Raw genomic sequence first — 18,417 nt, 5'->3', positions numbered from 1 at the left:
TTGCAGAAGTGTTATCCTATATCTTGCCAATGTCATAAGTGAATTTGAAAGAGTTCCAATGGTCCTAAATTGTGTTATTAGCGTTTTCATGAGCTGTGTCAGAATTTGACACAATTCGCGGCCGTGTTACTGCCTGTGAGAGAATATCTTTCTGGCCCCGTTAAATCTAGAAAAGGAGTTCCTATTTCTGAATCGACCTGAATTCTGTTAGTTGATATTATTCGAAATCGAAAAAGCCCAAAATGGGGTGGGGGTGGGGGTGGGGGGGGGGGGGGGTTACTTGTATATAGAAAAGGCTGGATTCGATAGAAATTTGGCAAACAATTTATTTTTCCGAATCATTTCAACAACAAAAACAACAACAGTTGCAACAACACCACCAACACAATATATTCCATATCACGTGGCATATAATTTCCATATTTCCCTTCGTTCATTTCTTTCAATTATCCATCTAAAATCTCTCTAGAACAGAACTTATGAAGCTTTCTTGCGTTATCTAAGACGCCCAGCAAACGAGCGATTTTCGTCGCTGTAACTTTGAACATAATCGCATGCGACAAACATTTCTCGTCCACAGTGTTCATCGCAGTTGCCAGCGACAAGAACCGGTGATCTTTGCTACGATGAACAGTTTTAACCGCAGACGAGAGAGAGCTTGTTGGCACTCAGCACAGCAATAACTGTCACAGGTCGCAGCGACGAAAATCGCTCGTCCTGCGTGGCGTCTAACAACGGTTTATTACCTATTATAAAAAAACTCAAATACCCCATCAAACGGGTTTAAAAAAACAAAAATGCAACTGTTTTATTTTTCAGCAATTTTGACTCGAAGGCTCCAATCAATTCAATCATCAAAGTATTGAAAGCACCTTCAATTTCATGTCAAAATTCCACACTTTGTAACACAAATGCCATATCAAAGTACAGATAGTTCCTGCCAAAGTAGCATGAACTGGAATGTCTTGTCGCGAACGATGAAAACATCCAGTTATTGAACAATTCAAGCTCCTGAAAGTAAAATCATTGGGACCTGTTACACGCTTGTTTGAGTTGATAAACGTAATCGGGTTGCCATGGTTTCAACGGAACTGCCCGAGGGAAATTTCAAGACGCAATTTACTTGGCGGGCGAACAACTTGGACTTAGATTTGCAGTTTAGTCAAATCATAAAACCAATTGAGATCAGTGAATTTATTGCATTTAATGCATTCGTCAGATCTAATTGGCTAGCATTTCATGAAAAAAATGTTTCTACAAAATGGCATCCTTTCCTCCCTGCGCAAGTTTCTCATTCTGCAGAAAGCTTATCGAGATCGTCTCAAATGACAGGAAGTTGATCAACGTCATCGGAAGTGGAAGCGCCTTTATCCGCCATATTTGAATCCCCTTCGGTTGGTTCAGTTTGTTATGGCTGCTTCTTCGTTCATTTCGTGATGCTTTCTGAAATATTGCTTTCAAAGATGGCCGCCGCTCAATCTGCTGGTGCCTCGTGTCACGTTTCTGAATATCATACAAGACCTCGCGAATTCCTATCCGACAGATATCCTTTAATCGTAGCGGCTCGTAGAAACCAACATCATCAAGTAAACTTGCGCGAGATTGTTCAAGAAAGGACGATATTTCTTCGAGATCAATATAATATCCGCACCGGCGGGCGAAAAGAAACGTTCCGTCGTCTTCGTTCCGCAGCAAACACGTGACCAAGGAAGGTGGGTCTAACTTTTCTAAGATCCCACAACCAGATGCTAATAGTACTTTAGTGAGTCCGTGGTGAGTATGTGGCTCCTCTAGAAGTTCGGCCTCATAGACCGAAGCAAGCATCTTTTTCATGGAGGCGGGAAAGATCTCGGGGTCGCCAAGAGCGCAACCAGCGTTTACTAAAATTGCTACCACAGCTTGGTAGGTTTCTATGGAAACGTTACCATAGCCACACTTATTTATGAAATTGACTAAAACGTTACTGAACGAACTGTAGCCCCACTTGTCTTCACTATCAACATCGGCGCCATATTTTATCAACAGTTCCATCTGGTGGTAATGTTGTCTCCGCAGCGCCATCTGTAGGGGCGAGTGCTTCCAATTTTTCTCTTTAATCTCCGTGTTCGCGCCATGTTCTAATAACATCTTAGAAGCGTAATAATACCCGTGAATCGCAGAGATGTGGAGCGCCGTATAACCACTCTCATCGTTTGGGATATCCGTTTTCGAATGCGCTTTTAAAAGTAGTTCCAAACTGCGGAGACAGTTGCCTTTAGTTGCGATGTGAAGTGGTGTGTCCCCTCTGTGCTTATCCTGAATGTTCAATTTCGCTCCAGCTTTGATCAAAAGTTCAGTCACGGGGTAACTCTCCGGTTTTAGACACGCGAGATGCAGCGCGCACTGTCCGCGAACTTTGTCCCTAATCTCAATGTCGGCTCCAAAAGCTATGAAGACCTCCGCCAGACCCAACTTCCCTTCCCGGCATGCCATGTGCAGCGGAGTCTGCCCACCGTTGTCCAACAGGTTGGCAAACGCCCCCTTGCGAAGAAGCATTTTACTAATGCTCACATAATCTTGAATTGTTTGTTGGTCAATTTTCACAGCGACACGCCGAGGGGAGGATGCGCGGCTTGTGGGGATATCATGATCCTCGTCCGAAGAATAAGACGGAGTTTTCTCAGATTCGGGAGGAGCGAGGTACACACATCGTTTGCGCCGGTCGAGATTGACGCCACAATGACTGGCAGCGTAGTGTAGCGGGGTCTTTCCCAGCTTATCGCGACAGTTCACCTCAACTCCGATGCGGAGCAGCATCTTCACTATGCCATAATTCGCCATCCCGCACGCGACATGTAACGGGGTGCGGCCATCTTTGTCGGTGGTATTGACCATGCGCATTCCGTTCGGCATGGAAAGAATTCTGTCAACTTGTATCTCATTGCCAAGGAAAATATATTGATGCAGCTCCGATAACTGCTCGTATTTCTTCGCGCCGTTTTCGATCAGGGTCTTATAAGCTTCGGTCTGGCCCGCGATGTACGCGATGTAAAGCGGGGTCACCCCCGGTCCAATCACGGCATCCGTGGATCGGCAGTTTACATCTGCACCGGCAAATAACAACCGACGGATGATGTGAATGTGACCGGCCTCACAGGCCATGTGCAAGGGCGTCTGGTCTGAATTAACGAAGTTGATCTTGGCGCCATGTTTTAGGAAGATATCCACAACATCGTCGTGTCCTCGTGCGCATGCGTAATGCAACGGCGTCCTCCTCTCACTGTCGTTGTTATGAATGTCTGCGCCATGAGACAACAAACAGTCAATGATTTCAGCATGGCCCGCCTTCGCCGCTAGGTGGAGTGCCGATCCATGAATACTGTGGCGTGATTGGTTGGTTTCGCATCCATTCTGCAGAGCCTTCTCCACCCCCACTAAATCACCCCTTTCAACTGCATTGAATAACTTTGTCGAAGACATGCTGGCAATACCTTCCTCAAGGGTATAAAAACTTAGAGCCAGTTCGTAAAGATTCCGCTTGATTTGGTGAACTGTCCCGTGACGATGGCGCCGCCTGGGCATTTATGTCGATATGGAAATCACGATAAATCTCACAAAAATGTAAAATAGTATTTTGTAATCTCGCAACTATTGCTTGCGCAACGTGTCTAAAATGAAATAGCAAGACCCTAGCCCCTATCAGCAGCTTGACCAGGGGGCTAGATCTAGTACAGTATCGGATCCACGATCGAGATGTCCGTGCACGATTCCCGTGATGCGGCGACGGATTATGTGATCACGTTATTTGTTGTGTGGTCTATATCAATAATGCAGCGATTAAACTCAAAAACAATTATCACAGCATGGCATGTTCAGGAAATGTTTTCCCCCAACAATCATACTTTTGTAAACATATTACCACCTGACCTTATCTGTAGACCATTCGGCGCAAAGCCCACGAGTGAATCATTTGAATTCGTAAAACGACCAATCGGATGCTTTCATGTCATCCGGGTTATCCTGCCGAGTCGCCATGTCTGAAATCCCAACCAATCGGAGCGTGCGGATTAAGCGCCATTTTGTATTTGGCAAAAGTAATGGCCGCTTGCCAGGTTCCGGAACTGCTTCACAAGAGGCGGACGTCATACCGGCTCTTCGGCCGTTTGTTGTGACACATCCAAAATTATGAATATTATTCGCAGAAACAAATACTATTCCGTTGAAAAGTTACAAAGAACCGATGGTGATTGCGTTCAGTGTTATTTTTGTGAACGCCTTCACCAAGAAAACACCTTGTTCAAAATGGATTTGCCAACTCAAATTCGGAATGAAACAAAGTTACGTGAAGATCAGTTCTTCTACTTGTTTCCAGTAAGAAGCAGAAACACGAAAAGATCATTCCATGAAAAGCTTATTCAAAGTTGAAAGTAAATTTTCCATTTTCGAAATGTCCTTTAAGGACTAAAACTATCTTGACGGTTGGTCTCTTTATGGCGTCCATTATTGCAGAATTTCCGTTTTTTCCGTGTTTTCCCGAATCTTCCGTTATTTTTCCGTACTCGCGACTTCTTTGACAGAGACATGCGGTCTCAGTGTAATATCCATCTCAGAGGAAATACTCAAACCAAAATATACAAGAAATGATCCCTTATGCAGCATTCACCTCTTCCGGAAAGAAGAATTTAGTCTAACGTACTCTTGTCTGATTGGTTCAGTCCTGAAGAAAGCACTGGTGAAGCAGGATTGAGCGCTCCTGATTGGTCAAAACTACCAGAAATCTTGGAAAGCGATAATTTCTATTGAGAAGTAGAGTTCATCTCTCAAAACGGACGGCGATATGCAAAATGTGACAGTTTAATCCAATGAACTGGTGTTCCCAATGAGTGCCAGCGAATTCAATTTCTTTCCAAAACCCAATGTGTTTATTCAACCTGGACAATAATCGTTACCTTTACAGGTGGTCTCAAAGGGGAATCCATATTAGTATTGAACGGAAATTAGGTATCCAAAACTATTAAAATTGAAGACTGTATCCGCTCACAAAACCTAAGTTCTCCTTTTGATCTTTGTAAATTATCCCTTTTCAAAATAACCTTTGTACTAACCAGGAAATTGCTCAAGCAGTTCTTTGTTGTTTCCCCACTCACGAGCCCATGATATTCCGAATAATCAAATCAAGTGCTCGGAATTGTACCAGAGTGGTGACTCAGTAAAGAATTCCCTTTTCGCAACGGAGTTCAAAGCGACACGAATAGCATTACTATCGATGGGATGGCTTTGTTGGCGCAAGGCTCCCAGAAATCGTTTTCTCTCGCGAGACTGAGAAGGCTATAATGATGGAAACGTTCATGAACCGACAACTTGGTCCTCGTGGGTTTATTATACAAGCTGCTCTCGGACAGAATGAATATTGTAGATCTATAACTCACTTCGACTGTGAATTTGCTCCGACCCTGACCGGAGGTGCACGATCCAATCAGACGATGTCCAGAGAGAGGCTGCAAAATGAAAATGGCGTCAGTTAAATTCGATTCGGGGACCTTTGTTCGTGGGTGAGGATGACTTAGATGAAGCGAGCTGTTGGCGTCTGAGACCAGCTAACAGAATGAAATGGCCCTTCTCCGAGATGCCGGCATTTTATATCAGTCCGCGACCGGGCCCCCGCATTGGAAGATAACGCACCCGACGGCAAAACGTGTTTGTGAAGCGTGCTCGTTTCTATGGTATCGTATCCATATCGCAAATCCATCGGCTCGCGTCATTTCTGCCCACCACAGCTTCATGCAACCGTTAGTTTACTAATCATAACAAAGTTTACAAAACCGGGTTACTATGCAAACAGAGGAAACAATAATCGGTTTCGAATGTCTGTTCTTGGTAAGGATGCGCTGCCAATTTTAAGCACTAGATGTATCTGCTCCGCGCAGACATAGTTGTGTGACGAGGCGGTCCTACTATGTCTGTGTTGAGAATGAGTTAAACCAGAGTCTTTCAATAAACGAGTTTGAAAAGGTGCGCTTAGGTTAATTGAGATTTACTGCAAACCACAAAATTGTCGGGTCTCTCTATCTTTGCAATTTGCAAAAACAAAAACAAAAATTGCTGCAGTGCTATATGTCTTAGGTCACGCTGGAATTCGTTACAACGTAAAGGCTGATTGGTTGGCCGGAGAAGCCACCCCTTTGGCAACTTGGAACTTGCGGATGCCGTCACCGCCGGTGCCAGCAGGGGAATCCATGAGCGAAAGGAGAGGGGAAAACACCTTAACGATGCGCAAATTAAGTGAAGAGGAGACTGGGCGAGGCGGGGGTGCGAACGTGCCCCTGCGGGGCAACAGCCGGCCGAACGCCTCTCGGGTAAGAATTGGCAGAACGACAAAGAGAGGATTACAGAATTGCTCAAAATGTTGGAGGGGAGAGAGGGTCTGTGTATCACCCAGTGCCGCTATGATGATACTAAACAAACGAACAGCGTACTTACCCTGAACGAATCAGCAGACAGCGTCAATAGAACTCTTGGTCCTCAGCCGACCGCTGTCAGGGAGCTCGATCTCACTGTCGTCCGCATCCTGGCCTCAGCACGCCTTCAAAGCGTTGCTGATCAATGCTGGGTAAATTGAATCTCATATCACCTGCAACGATAACCAATAATGAGCATTAGGTAATTAATTATCAGTTAATGAAGGAGGATGTTAACGCACTGCTTGCTGATGACGCGAGAGAAGTCTGCTGCTCGAGGAAAGGGACGCGCTGTATATCAAACCTTGATATCTAAATCTGGGTGCACAGATATGTCTGCTATTTATCGTGTCTCACATGTCTCTATCCCAATCTCCAAATGAGAGGATAGCAAGCATTTGGCCCGGAGCAAAATTACGCTTCCTAGTAACCGGTGCTAGTATCACTAGTGGAAATCGTTACCAATGGTGAGGCTTGCATATTGACTCTCTCCGTGGACCTAAATGAAGCCCAGGCCCAAAACCGAGCTCGAGGCCAAGGTTTGGGGAGAAAGGGCAGCTCTACCCTTACGAAGGTGGGTTACACTCATTACCTACAGTGAGATATCAATTTCCTTTCTAAAATATCTAAAACTAAACAATGAAATTTGATTTTTGAAGCTTTTTCACCACTTCCATATTTGCACCGACCCAAGCGGTTATGGTTATCCCACAGCCGCTGCAGTCTGAACGATGCACAGTGAGTGCATAGTGCATTTCACTGTAAAGTGCGGTTCATTGTATAAAGCGATGTGTTTTATAATTGTTTACGTGACCTACATGTATGTGGCTGGGAAACGATTATTCCAGATTCTTATGTGATACATGTTAGTATGTGATAATTGAAACAGAGACTCGGAGGTGCATGGATTCCACAAGTTTGGGTTGTGGGTCAGGAGTTGGAGGGTTGAAAAGGTTTGAGAAGGTAAACACCTCACCATTCATGCCATTCAGACTAATGAAAAGTACGTCCCTGTTGAAACATGCTCAGGTGTCAAATAGGAACGGGATCGACAAGGTGTTACCAATTCTCGGACGAACCTTCCGGATGCGTCAATCTGTTGATAAATGTCGTTGTCATGTCTTCGATATCAAAACACAAACACCACGGTGTGACTCCCGTGGTCGTGTATTCATCAATGTTCTAGAACCTATCTTAATGTATTGAGGTGTTAAAGTAGAAAAAAAGACGGGTATTTCAAGCGGTTCCAATTTATCGGATGAAGAGGCTCGATGAGTGTTATCAAAAATATATAAGCGAGCCTTATATATTTTTGGTGTTATACCATTCGTAACAGCTGATAGCCCAGGAAAATCGAAATGCACTTCTACACATCGCGTAGTGAAGTTGTTACTGATGTATACGAATTTACTGAAACTTGGTATTCATAGTATTTTAATATATGTCTACACAACGGCAGTGAAATTTATATCTAGGACGTATTTACGAAATAGCATTCCGCGAAGATGACGTCACTGCAGCTTCTGCCCTCTATTTCCCCATCGCTGAATTACAGGCAATGTCGGACAAAATGCGATTTCGTAATGGATTCAGGCTTTCTAACTTTGGCAGTTAGATTCAATCTGGCACATGTCCGAGTGTTGGAAATACTACATAATTGTTCTGAATATTTCTCTCTCTGACTCTATGGTATCATTCATGCTAAAAACAATGCAGGGTCAAAGATAATTGACTTTGAAATAAGCTCAAATGCGTAGAAATGGCGATGTCCGCCTGTCACGTGACTAAAACGTCATCAATATCTTATGCAAATGATCTTGTGAGCTATAAATAGTAACTTCGCGGCATGCTATTGGAAATTTTCAAATTCAATTACAAATTAAAAAGTTTTTGACGAATGGCGTGGGCCCTTAAAGTGGGCTATATACATGGGTTATAGAGGGTCAAACAGGAAGTCTTCATGTGACTAGTTACCAGTAGGCTGGGCTTGAAAGACATTTTCAGAGAAGAGAGACTGAGCCAGTTCCGCGCTTGAGGTGAAAACTGGGAGGTGACCGAATATTCATGTATTGGTATTGGTCCCTCAGTATGTCAATCAAATCGAAATTGATCAATTCACGAACGGAATCAGAAAGAAAGTATATGATGACAATATCTTTTTTATCAACATGGAATTTTGTTGGGACTGGCTTTTGACACTAGCGTGTCTTCTTCAAGGTCTGCCAGAGAAAAAGTGTACATCATCAAATACTCGGCAGTATCGAAAGCTGGTATCGATAAAATTCTATGTCGCTCTACAAAAAGATGGTTTTATTATGATTTTTTTTCTCATATTTTTGTCTTGATTAACACGACGGCAACTTCCTTTCCTCACAGACGTGTTCCGGATACAATTTTATTTGATACAGGTGTTGATATACAACTGTTATTAGATTAACTTTTGCGTTATGAATTCTTGAGGAAATCAGGGATTAATGGTTGCAACATTAACCCCTGATTTCCTCATGACAAATTGGGGGTGGGATTACCTGAGGATAATACCACTGCTTGCCACCATGCGCCGCCACTAGTAGTATCGCACAAATGCTGATCTCTAATAATGATTTTCGCAGTTTTGGAAATGGCTTGTGAACTTCAGACAGGCCTATGGTTACTTCCGGTTCTCATGCATTGTTTATTACAGTTCATTGATTTTTCAATAATCCTGTTCGGTGAGGTTGCGGTTCTGCTGGAAGCCATTTTCGTATGCAAAAAACAACAAATCTCATGCCAAAGATGTCACTTTAACCCCCGATTTTTTCAGGATGGCGTTATGGTACAATTTCTGAGAACACAATACTGTCTGTCCTCCATATAACAATCTATCGACAATATTTATCCCCGAGGCAATGTTTAACACCGACCTTTACAATTGATAGCATGCAGCCTGCCATTAAATTCGAGGCCAATGAAAATAACATTCATTTATTTCTTGGAACTAAAATAACTCAATTCAATCAAATTTTCCAAAAATACTTTACGCAAATTGATTTCTAGTATTTCGGTGTAGTTCTATTTTCCAAAAATATAAAATGCCAAATAGATTTCAATGTCTCATCCTTCGCCTTAAAGGCGTTCGTTAAAAATTATAAGTTTGTAATTGAATTTGAAAATTTTCAACTGCATAAAACGTACAGAATGTAAATTTCACCATCGCCGTCGTATAACATAATACTGTGTAGACGTTATGTAACTTTTTCGGGCCCCTTACACGTTCATGTAATAGAGAGTTTTCGCAAATAACCCGAAAGCTTCGAGTGAGATTTTGCCGGGGAAAAATGTATGACAGTTTGTGTCTGAGGGAAAACTCCTGTGATCTGGAAAAACCTAGTAAGTCACTTTTTCATGGAAATTGAGTTAGCCCCAAATTTGGACTTACTAGGTTTTACCCCTTCATATTATGAACTAAAAGTGTACAAAACTCATCTCAAATAGCTGTTTTTGATCTGGAAAAACCTAGTAAGTCATTATGTAATCGGATTAAGCCTCCTAATCAAATGAAATGATATCCACTAGAAAGACCTTTCATTAGGCTTGACTAAACAGGCAACATTAAATCCCAACAGTTTCCCATGCCTTAATCCTATAGAAAAACGGTTTCTCTTCGTTTTCTCAAAATTGCATAAAAGTGACTAACTAGGTTTTTTCAGATCACAGGAGAAAAGGCCTAAAAATCAATTTAGTGGTATGCAGCCACATAGTTGCATCTTCTTCCTGGCACCAAGATTGCAGCCCGCCATAAAAGATGAAGCATTAAAGCCAAAAAACAACGTTTACCAAATTTGTTCATTATTTTCTGGATACAAATAATACCCATGATCAATATCAGCAGGTACACTTCATAACCATTGATTCATCAATGACTAATTGCTCATCAATCAATATTGTGAGAGAGGACCAAATAACTTGACTGACGGAAGATAAGACATTTGAGCCACGAACATGAACTCGCGATCGGACAGCCATTAGAAATTGAAGGATAAAACCTTGGGTAACCTAACCTTTGCCTCCCTAGGATGTCTGTAAACATATCACAATCAATGAGGTAACATCCTTTAAAATTAATGGACAATGTCAGCTGAATGATGATGATAATAATAATCCTATTTTGGGGTAACTCAGTTGGTAAACATCAAATATGATCAGATGACACTTACCGATGAATTTTTTCCGAAAGCTGAATTTAGCATACTTCCGGTCCTATTATCCAATCAGAATTAAGAAATTCTGCAGACATAAGAAATAAGCCAATCACAAAGTTTTATTTCTGTAGACTTCCGCTCATGCTTTCAATAATGGCTGAATTGAATCAGCCTCGTCCCAAGTCATTGCGCCTCCGCCAATTCCTGACGCAATGTTGGATTGAAGCTACGTTTTCAATGCCTTGACAAACTAGCAAAATTCTAACATTCGGTCGCGGCGAAGATGAATTATGAATTCGTGTGATGTTAGATTATGAGGCGTTGACCAGAGCGATCGACCACCCAAATATAACGAGATCTCGCAGGGAGGCGCGTGGTTTTACCAGGCTGGAATTGAATGATGCTGATAGTGATAACTGGTCATCACGAACAGCATTAACCAGAATTGTTAGTCACGAAAAACTCACTCAGCCGTGATAACAATATCAGGTCCATTCATACCTGACAGAACAGCCATCTCACAACAGCATTAATTACCGATTCCAATTAAGTGGACTAGGTAATGGATCCGCTCAGAGGTAACCTCGTCCCGGGGATAATATCTCTATGCGTCAGTGTATACTCTAGTGTATTTTGATCCACCTGGGACGAGGGTTGTCGTCTGCTGTTAATGATGCTACGGACGAGTGTAAACAATATCTTTGGTCAGAATTGCCGGCTGTCAACGGACATAGAATGCCTCGTCTGTATGACGGGTGGCATTATTGCTTGGCTAATGAAAAATGGGAGTAATATCGTTGAGCAATATTCGCCTGTGCACTGGTCATCACCATCGCGGAAATCGCCCGGCCATTTGAGAGTGGCCATAGAAAAAACCTGTCCCCTGTGACGTTGGGCCAGAGATATCACCGCCAGCAAAGTTATCAGTAAAACCTCGTGAAAAGTTCGTATTCGGACATTTTCAGCAAACTGTCCAAATTTGGACATTTAAGCTGTCCTAATTTCGAAAGATGTCCGAAAGTGCTGGCGGTATTCCAAATTTGGACAGGCAACTTTCAAAACGCAATCTCACGCAATCGGGATATAAGCATGCTGATTTGCAATCGGGAGTCATTTTTCCCGCTAGGCGTTCACGTCGGTGTTTCGGGAGATTAGCGAAAACTCCCTAATAAAAGGTAAACCAATACCTTTATCTACCATCCATGACAACATTGTAACCAAGGTTTCGTTGTCTTTTCCCAAAGCCTCGACGGCTGAGAAATCTCAAGCCATGAATCCATGAGTTGTTATTGTAATAGGATTACGTTACGTTCGCGTCAGCTGTCACCTGCTCTGATGTGCGAGATAAGTTGAAGACAGGAACCATTCTTTTCTGTCTGGTGTCGTCGTTTCGTTGTCATTCTAGCCCATCAAAATATTGAGTATAGGCTTCGATCTGCTGCGCTGTACATCGAGCCTATCTGAGGCTTCCAAAATGACCAGGAATTTCAGCCATACGCTTTTTAGGCTACTGCGCAGCTTCGGCGAAGATTGAGGCCCCGGATTCTGTAATGTATTGGTCATTTTAGCTCCACACTCGCAGTGTTTGGTGAGGGAGTACCTCTAGGTCATTATTAATTCAACAAGGAATGGCCAAACAATCGAACGCTCAAAAGGTTTTTTCCGTCCATCAAGAAACAAAGGAAGCAATGAAGCATAGAATCACCCACTCTAACAATAGAGGGGCTATTGGGGACGGCGAGGTTAGGGGACGGACGTAGTCCCTCTAATGGCATTCGACGTCTCCATATTGAAAAATCGTCAGTCCCACATGACGATTGCGACGAGGTCGCGCAAGTGGCAGAGTGAATGGGCCGAAGTAGTTCTCACCAATGGCGGATTTGCATTGGATCTTCTCTATTTAGGTACTGAGAATGCTGAATCCCTAAAATCCTGCTTGGCTTTTAGGCTAGGATCAATAAAAAACTAACTTTAAAGAAATCTGATCTCTAGGTGCCCTCCAGAGCCCCAACCGATGCGGACATAACATTTACTGGACGATAGCGAACAAAAAATATTTCCCGTCCGTGCCTACATTTATACCTGACAGAGGGGACTGATCAGGGAGCTTAACAGTGACAGCTCTTAATGCCGGCGGGGCCACTGTCTGACTGAGATTGTATTAACGAGCTGACATGCTCAGGGAATCTTGATTTGTTGACCTCTCATGATGACGAACACACCTGTGGCTATCCATCACAGGCGGAGGCGGTGGTGGTGCTAACGAAGCTCCACCATGGCATGCCGATCTACCGGCGTTGTGCGTATTTCATCCATCAGGAGTTGCGGAATTTCATTTCAAATCTTTGGTGAATATGCTTCAAATCTGCATGGCCCAGTTGTCGACGAAGTGCCAATTGCCTGACCAGGGGGTATGAGGTTTCGATTGACAGCTGCACCAAAGGAACTTGAAAAAAACATGGCTTCCTTTTAAGCATTAGCTTGTTTTCCGATTGGCAAACTGTCATGACACGAATACTCAGTCAACATGATGACGGGGTGCTTTTACTGGTTGTTGATTCAGCGTCAGGGACCCTTTTAACTCGTCAGCTTCGGTCAACCCAGGGCTTGGGAGGACGAGACAGATCGGATATCTATCAGTGCATTTTCCAATCAGATCGATCAGGGTGATGAGAAAGGCTAGATACGGGAACACCTTAAGGCCGAAAGAGACATCAACGATGCTTTGAGCGCTGATAATTATTTCTATTGACACACCACTTCTTTCGGGCTACAGGCGATTGATGGCCAGGGTTGGTTGCCCAGCTGGCGTTGGCAGAAACAATCTCAACGCTATTTGTAAATATGGGTTAGGGTTGTCTGGGGGTCCAGTTTTATTCATTTCTTTATATCCCGGATTTAGTTTCAGTTCTCAAAACCTTCTTCTATCTGATGGTTACGACATTTAATTTGGCTTGCCATCCAATCGGGCGTCATCTTGAATTCCATCAGAGCCTAGTAGAAACTTGATGCCCGAATATAGATGTACGAGACAATTTACACATTGTTGCATTTTTCTACCTGGCAACCAACAGAGCAATCACGCGGTCAATTCAATGTAATACATCCGTGTACATACAAAAGGGATGTATTCCCAGCCTGAAGTCTTGTGACTAGTTCGAAACAATTGATCTATATTAACACTGCCACCGGGGTCGAATACCACACCTAGTACCATATCGTATTAAAGGTCAAGGAATAAGATCAACAAATTACATTACGCAGCAATATACATAAATAGATACACGATATATTGATACGTGATATTTGTGTTGCGAGGCGGATCTGTTCTTTAACGCTTGTCGTTATAGCATTCCGCGAAGTTACTATTTATAGCTCACAAGGTCATTTGAATAAGATATTGATGACGTTTTTGTCACGTGACAGTCGGACATCGACACTTATTTCTACGCATTTGAGCTTATTTCAAAGTCACAATTATCTTTGACCCTACATTGTTTTTAGCACGAGTGATACCATAGAGTCAGAGAGAGAAATATTCAGAACAATTATGTAGTATTTCCAACACTCAGACATGTGTCAGATTGAATCTAACTGCCCTAGTTAGAAAGCCTGAATCCATTACGAAACCGCATGTTTGTCCGACATTGCCTGTAATTCAGCGATGGGGAAATAGAGGGCAGCAGCTGCAGTGACCTCATCATCGCGGAATGCTATTCCACCAGTGTTTGGTGACCTTGACATTGATGATGACCACCATTATGTATGTTATGTTGCCAGCTCAAGTATTTTCGCCATTCTCCAAACGAGACATAATGTTCAAGCATATTCTCTCTGCCGGTATCAGCTTCCACGTAAGAGCAACACAACAGCCCAACAGTGGGGACCAGTGTAACGTTACGGTATCCGGGTTTACTTCTACCGGTACTTCCTTTGTTGTATTAGCCACTGTACATTACACTATACACTGCGATCGCGCAAGTGTTATTGGACTGCGACCGCAGATTCGTACTCACTTTGGGGATGAAATGACCAAAAATTAAGTCGTTTAGAATAAAATAGTGTCAAGCAAAATGTCGGTTTTAAACCATGTCACACACGTTCAAGTGACGAGAAGCGCTAAATGATATGGCCTCATGCATTCGAGGCCATCGCAGGCAATGGCGGCCAATTCGAGCAGGGGCGGAACGACGTCATTTACAACTAGGATTCCGTCATGCCCAAGGAGGAGTCGTCTTCGCATGTCAGTTTTCAAAACGAAGTACAAGACATGTGAACAGACGTGACCTCACCAACGACAATAGGTAGGTCCCGCAACCCCACGAACGACGAACTACGAACTACGAAGGTCTGTCGCGTCATCAAGTGATACGTGTGATTCATTTTCGTGACGCTCGTAAAATCATTTTTTATACTTAGTTGTACAAGCAACTGCGGACACTTAATCGGCGATAAAATACGTTTACACACTTCGTGCTTCGTCGTTCGTAGCACTTCGTAAGGGTTGCGAAATCTGCCTAATAAATTGACTGGCCCTTACCAAATAGTAACTTTACCAATTGGCTTTTTAGTCGCTCTTACAATTACATGTATAGGATGTGTATTGGTCCGATGACGGTTAGGGTGTCGCCCGATTTGGCGACAACAACCTGAATTGGCAACAACTCGCAAAACGAGGATCCTCGCTTGGCTGCTAACATTCACCAAGTAATCAGCTGTGCTACATTGATTAAAAATGCAGGTATTTATGCCGACGGCGACGCATTTGAAACTTCCCATTCATTTAGTATCGAACGCGTCGAAAAACATTGAAAATATCGATCGGCACAATAGAACACTAATAAATGGCGTGTTATCGGAAATATTTACGATGTAACCATGTTACGTGTTGAAGTGCAACATAGTCTCTATGAAAAGCTAAAGTTTCGTAAAGGTACACGCCATTCGTTAAGAAATATGAAATTTGTAATTGAATTCGAAAATTTCCAATTGCGTAAATACGCACTCAATATAAATTTTGACATTGCAGATGACAGTGCAGACAAATATACAACTATCATGAAGACCAAGTTTCAGCAAACTTGCATGCATACTAACTGCATTACGGCATTCCAGTGTGTATTACTGCAGTTCTATCCCTCTCAAAAACAACTTGCACAACTTTTAGCTAAAATTATTTCTTCGGATTAAATACAGTGGGACCACCCTTAGCGGACACCTCTTTGATAAGGACACCCTATGTATGAGAGACGCTGCATTTGCTCCTAAAGTGGCCATTTCGCTGACCTCTCTAATCAGGACACCTCTCAACCAAGGACACTATTTGTTAGTCCCATGGGTGTCCTTAATAGAGAGGTTCTTTTATGGTTTTCTGGTTCCTAATGTCAATATATCTAGTTTAGGACCAATTGTTTTTGCGGGAACTTTTTTTTTATGTGACCTAATCACCTTACTCTGCTCTCAAAATGTTGAACTAAGCCCCTTCTCGGATTTGTCCGCGGCATATCTAGTTGAGGCTCTGAGCGATGAGTGTCAAGCAAATTTGATCATACGGCCGGATATAGCTCTTGCGTCATTGATACATGTATAAAGTGTCTGCAGCTTTCACTGGGATGAGCCTTTTATGATGCCGCAATAAGCAGCTCAAGGCAAGGCCCAAAATAAACAGGCGTTTCTCGTCCCCGCCCACCTCGATTGAGGCCGCCGCCAGATTTATTTCGTTAAATTTTACATTTCGCCACAAATTGTTCCTTAAGATATGACGGCTCTGACGTCTAACATCAAAAAAGAAGAAAAAAAAGAAATAAAAATAAAAACTGCCGACCCGCCGACCCGATTTTGATAATAAGTTCGGAAGAAAAATACTTCTTAATATTTTTCCTGCACATCATACATGTATGCATATGCAGTGCCTTATCGATCATGAATCGAGAAGTCGATTAGACAACCCTTACACTAAGACAAATTTAGGTTACTCAAAATACCAATGAGCTGGCATTTTCGCGAACTACTGAATGAATTTTGAGGATATCTATGCACTGGGCCTATCAGACGGCCATAAAGGATTCTTTTTACATCTTCAATGTCATTAAGATACGCATACTACCGAAATTAAAAAAATAAAACGAGTAAGTTAGAAATGATTTTGACTTGCCTTCAAACCAATTCACATCGAAATCGTCCACGTTTACGAAATGCCTTAACTTCCCTCGTCCATGTTGGTTTACATATCATCACCTCCGTGCGAATGAATCCGCTGTGACACACCTGCGCGATATCTAGCGAAGGCTCGTCGTATTTAATGATGTTGCATCCAGGATCACAAACTGATTGGGAAACCAAACGCAGAGCCACCTGCAGCTCTGTTCGATACAATCGTAGGCGCAGTATCATCTACGGTGTCCGATAAGCATGTGGTGCGTTAGCACACTCGCCAAAGGAATAGATAGCTAAAAAGAACTTGAACAATTCGGAAATAAAAAGTCAAGACCACCATTGATTTTTTAAGCCTTTTAGCAGTTCAATTGTCAATGTTTGACCGCGACGCATCAAATACTGCGTGGGGTTGTGAATCTGAAATTTTGATACGATATTCCGGACAGTTGGGCAAGTAAATGGTGAAAAGTAAACTGGTAGTTGACCACGGAAATGTTTTGATAATCGACAAATTAGACAGACTTTGATATTTCCACTCTTTTCAGCCAACTGGCAGAAAAATCTCAAAACACGCCCCCTATTACCAAATTAGAAAAATTCGAAATTAATTTTTTCATCAAATAATTTCTTTATATCTGTAGACTTACCACTGCAAATATTTTTTCAATACCTCTCCAAATATGTACTTGAGAGTTAAAAACATTCACTAATTGATAGGCCTCGACCCTCCAACCTATGAATATTCATTGGTGGTATTGTCTCGTCCCGGCAAATTATATGAGATCATATAATGGCGGCCTCAAATGGGCGCGGCTATGTTGAAACTATTGGGTGTACAAGTCCGCGGACTACAGGAGTCCGCCTTTTAACATGGCCTTCCATGGCCGCGCCTATGTTGCAAAGCGGACGACACCGTACCTGACCCTAATAGGCATATCTACTTCTTGCGCACAAAAGTAGTTCCCAGAAATATTTGCCAATACATGATATTTTTCGAGGTAAGAACGAGTGTATACGAGAGAATACAACAATAAAATCAAAACGGAGTGAAAATGCCGCTACAAACTGTCGAAATTGAAATTGGTGATTTTGTGGTCACGTGACAATCCAAATTGACAACGTGCCAACTTGTGCGGGCGCTGAGCTCTCACAGTGACGCCATCCTCCGTCAAGTACAAGTTGGATAAAAAAAATACGTACCTGGAAAGGACACAAAAGAAACATACAAAAGATTAGTTTATTTTGAGGGGCGTAAGGTCCGCATTTATCATTTTTATCCGATTGTACCCCTCCAATACTGTACTGGGAGGGCCTTGTTTTCTAGTGTTGCAAAGTAAACCAATACCTTTACCCGCCGTGGTGTAAGTGTGAGAAGTCAGCGGTGATAATCCGACATCGCCTGTCAACTGTACTGTGCTCCGAAAATTGCCGAACCCGAATCAAACATCATTCTTTCCTGTTCGGTGCCGTCTGTTTGTGACGAATGGTGATCAAACCCTAGAGATATTGAGGGCATGTTTCCGTCACCGACAGGTGTTCCAGATTGAACCAAAGAGACCAAATCGATGAGAGTCTCGCGCATGGACTAACATAACGGTCTCATTCATGTAATGCACAGTCTTGGGTACGCTGTTGATCGTTGT

The 18,417-nt window shown here is 42.7% G+C and overlaps 1 protein-coding gene across 2 annotated transcripts; it reads right to left on the bottom strand.

The window, feature by feature from the left end:
* Nucleotides 1-301: 301 nt before the first annotated feature.
* LOC135503345 (ankyrin-1-like) lies at nucleotides 302-16,866 on the bottom strand. Of its 2 annotated transcripts, none has more exons than XM_064796895.1 (3): nucleotides 16,773-16,866; nucleotides 6,460-6,610; nucleotides 302-5,477 (listed from the first exon to the last, which is right to left on the bottom strand). In XM_064796895.1, exon 3 carries the CDS (start codon nucleotides 3,559-3,561, stop codon nucleotides 1,255-1,257), a length of 2,307 nt encoding a protein of 768 aa, XP_064652965.1. In that variant the 5' UTR covers nucleotides 3,562-5,477; nucleotides 6,460-6,610; nucleotides 16,773-16,866; the 3' UTR covers nucleotides 302-1,254. The 2 variants fall into 2 exon arrangements, with proteins under 2 accessions (XP_064652965.1, XP_064652966.1); XM_064796896.1 differs by lacking the exon at nucleotides 16,773-16,866 and adding an exon at nucleotides 10,634-10,711.
* Nucleotides 16,867-18,417: the final 1,551 nt, after the last annotated feature.

The sequence above is a fragment of the Lineus longissimus genome, chromosome 19 (genome assembly GCF_910592395.1).
Source record: "Lineus longissimus chromosome 19, tnLinLong1.2, whole genome shotgun sequence".
In the NCBI taxonomy this organism is placed as follows: domain Eukaryota; kingdom Metazoa; phylum Nemertea; class Pilidiophora; order Heteronemertea; family Lineidae; genus Lineus; species Lineus longissimus.
Note: the sequence above shows the minus strand (reverse complement) of the source record. Positions and strands in the feature narration are given on the sequence as shown.

Coding starts and splice junctions, on each gene's coding strand:
- LOC135503345 (XM_064796895.1), bottom strand. CDS start 3,561: ATGCCCAGGCGGCGCCATCGTCACGGGACAGTTCACCAAATCAAGCGG.